The 3583-nt window shown below is 41.3% G+C and overlaps 1 protein-coding gene across 1 annotated transcript; it reads right to left on the bottom strand.

Annotated features, from left to right (window-relative positions):
• Nucleotides 1-467: 467 nt before the first annotated feature.
• On the bottom strand, nt 468-2191 carry LOC306850209 (gap junction Cx32.7 protein-like; the record flags this gene model as incomplete). Its single annotated transcript, XM_079385716.1, has 2 exons — nt 468-506; nt 794-2191. The coding sequence occupies 2 exons, from the start codon at nt 2189-2191 to the stop codon at nt 468-470; spliced, it is 1437 nt and encodes a 478-aa protein (XP_079241842.1).
• Nucleotides 2192-3583: the final 1392 nt, after the last annotated feature.

Raw genomic sequence — 3583 nt, 5'->3', positions numbered from 1 at the left:
AGATTGAATGCTTTGCGCATCATTTGCTCTGAGGAGTATAACATTTGCATGATCCGTATTCACCCTGAATTCAAACACAAACACTGTTGGAAATAAGAAAACTTTTATTTTCTTCAGAATTTGATGTAAGAGTCCATCAGCTTGCATCACATTTTATGGATGGAAGATACATGATTTAAAAAAAAAATCTTTTGCCAGCTGTCTGAATAAATGTGCACAGATGTCTTTTGGCTTTCATAATTAGACAGAAAAAATGTATACTGTGCTTTACTGGTAAATTAAGGTGCTTGCAATAAAAAAAATGAACAGTACAAAACAGCATTACTTATACCACAATGAAGCTGCGTTAGACCAGTGCTTTCCAAGCAGAACAGATCGGAGTGAACCCCTTTGTCGCTGATATCTCCATTCATTTCTGCTCATGAACGGCCTGTTACATTCCTGTTGTCCTTCTGTCCTTCTTACTTTCATTTTTTCATGATGGAAGAGATATCCAAGAATACACTCTGTAAATAAGACATTTTTCATATCAGTATACAAATTAGACACACATATTAAATATAACTCCAATATTTATTATTAATAATATTAACATAAAATATATAATGTGTAAATATAAACATATATATATATATATATAAAATCTCATTATTGATTATTTATATATTAAAGATCATTGATTTATTTTTTCCTATTATTATTATTTATTATAATCAAAATTAAAAAGTAATTTTGGGAATAGAATCTTTCATATGACCAGCTCAGTTGCTGGGTGGTGTTTGTGTCTACTTGCCATTGACATCCGTCGTCCTCCCCCTGGTGGTGGGTTCATAGGAAGGTCGTTGAGGGAGCCCAGCTCGGACTCTGAACTCCTTGTGGAGGAACATGACGGACTGCCGGAAATGCTGTCTGAGGGCATACGGACCATGAAACTGGCTTTCCTGTTGGGCGGACAGAAGTCGCTCTCGGAGGACTCCACTGTGTCGTTCCCCAGGTCTGGCACATGGTTGGGCCTGTGCAGAGTGTTGCGAAGGCAGGCTGGTATTTCTGTATGACCCTCAGGACCCAATTGACCCGAGTTAAAAGGCCTAACATCCTTCTCTGAGCCGTTACTGCTCTCTAGATGCTGGTCGGGGTTTTCCCGGTCCTCTAGTAAGTCCATGGATCCTTGGGAGTGCAGTTCATGGATCATTCCCTGGCTAGTCTGGTGCATTTGCCGGGGTTGCTGGGTTATGCAGGACACCGGGAGGGTGGCCGCGGCAAAATTGTTGTGACGCAGCATATCGTTGCTTGAGCCGATGTAAGCACTGGTTAAGAACAGCGGAGGGTCCATTTGCCCCTGTGGGATAAAAGTTTTCAACTGCGGGTTTTTGTGGGGCGACATATTCGTCATTACACACAGTTGCTGAATGGTTGAATGCTTGGTATTGCAAACACTGTTGTCCTCGACAAACTGGAGGCCGCTTAGAGTCTGTTTAATTTTTTTCACCCCCAGGTGGGATATTTCTAAGAGGTTCAGGAATAACGAAACCCCTCCGATGACAATCATGAAAACCATGAAGATGGTCTTCTCCGTCGGCCTGGAGACATAACAGTCCACGCTGTTTGGGCAAGGCACCCTCTCGCACTTGTACAAAGGATCCAGTCCAATCCCATATAAGATATACTGCCCTACAATGAACACCACTTCCACCACTGATCTGGTAAGGATATGAATTATATATGTGCGCAGCAAAGAGCCCCTCAGAGGAGCCTTCCTAATTTTCTTCTGCTCTTCTAGCTTCCTCAGTTCCTTCTCCAACTTCTTGTGCTCCTCCAAGAGGCCTTCTGTCTCTTCTAGCTCAGCTTTCAGCTGGATTTTCCTCCTGTGCCGTTCTTTCTCCAAAGCCCTCAGTCGGTACAGAGCATGTCCCATGTATACCAGCGAAGGCGAGGAAACGAAAATGATCTGCATTACCCAAAAGCGAATGAGCGATATCGGGAACGCTTGGTCGTAGCAAACGTTCTTGCATCCCGGCTGGTCTGTGTTGCAGACGAACTCACTTTGCTCGTCCACCCAAACATCCTCGGCTGCCACGCCAAGAACCAGCATCCGGAATATGAACAGGATGGTCAGCCAGATTTTACCCACGATGGTGGAGTGAATATGAACCTCCTCTAAAATGCCCCCCAACAAGTTCCAGTCCCCCATCTTCACCGCCACATGTCCGTGCTTAGGTTAAGACAAAAAAATAGGAGTTTAGCCTATCGTTCAAGTTGATTTATTCTTTAGATTTCTGTATTCATGCATTAGCTGTCATGCATAAGGATTTTTGCATGCATTCGACAAAAAAAAAAAGTTATTTGACATAAAATTCCAAGTCTAGAAAGTCGTGCACATGGAACAACAGATTTGATTCTGACTGTTCAAGTTGGTTTATTCTTATTTTTTCTGCATTCGTGCATTAGTTATCATGCATTTTGCATGCATTCGACAAACAAAAAAGCATGTTTGACAGATTCCAAGTTTAGAAAGTCATGCACAAACAGTTCCTTTGTAATTTTGCCCGAATTATAGTTTGTAAGCACAAACAAAATGAAATAACTAAGCCAATCAAAGCTTTATCCATAAAACCAAACTAAAATCAACTTACATTTCAGTGGGATTTGCTGTCTAGTTTCCTTGGAATATAAACAAGCATGTTTTCCCCGATAAGGAAAATCATTCCTTCATTTTACAGCCATGGAGTCCACACATTAAAGCGCAGCCAGTCTCTCTACATAATGTTGGGCTACAGTGAATGTTCCCCACAGCTGTTGCATGCTGTGAGTTCACAGGATGTAGAAATTGATCAGAAACTGACGGGACAATGCCCTATGGCAGATCTTATCAAGCAATTGCTGAAAACAGCACCCCCACATGCATAAAAAGTTGCCCGCAATGCCAACCAACCAAATGTCCCTCATGCAGTCAATACAATATTCTGCCACACAAAAGTTCATGATATTGCTCTCCAGCAAGCCGTTTTTATGCAAGCCCAGTACTACCATGTTGACTCGAACCAGAAAATGGTTTTCAAACTTTTGTAAGCCTGCATATCCATCCTATTTAACCATTCATCTTTTGTGTAATCTATAATTCTAGCCAATTCAAGCCCAGTTTCATAGCTAACTGGATGTCTGTTAGATGGAGTATTCAAAAGCTGATCCTTTTATCTAACCCTGCACCTAGAACAAAACGATGCATGTTGAATTTATCAACTCTATTTCACCGTTTTCCTTTGTGTTCCTCTTTGAGTTTGTGCTGAAGCTTTCAATGTTGTTTACGTTTGCGAGCACTCAATGTCAAATGAAAGACCTTGCACTCGATTGCATCAGACCCCCCTTCCTAAACTCAATCCATCAATACTGCAGTGATTTGTTTAGCATGCTCTTTTTTTCTAGTTTTATGTGGCACAAATCTCATTAAAAGGCATATTTGCACAATATCGTGCATTTACCCTATAAATCCAATAGCAATTGATTAAAAAAAAACATGGTTTTATATTAAAACAACGGGGGGAACGAGGCAAACCGTGATCCACCAATCAGCACATGCACGTGA

This window comes from Barbus barbus (assembly GCF_936440315.1).
Source record: "Barbus barbus genome assembly, chromosome: 30".
Taxonomy (NCBI): Eukaryota; Metazoa; Chordata; class Actinopteri; order Cypriniformes; family Cyprinidae; genus Barbus; species Barbus barbus.
This window is presented reverse-complemented; position numbering and strand designations above follow the sequence as displayed.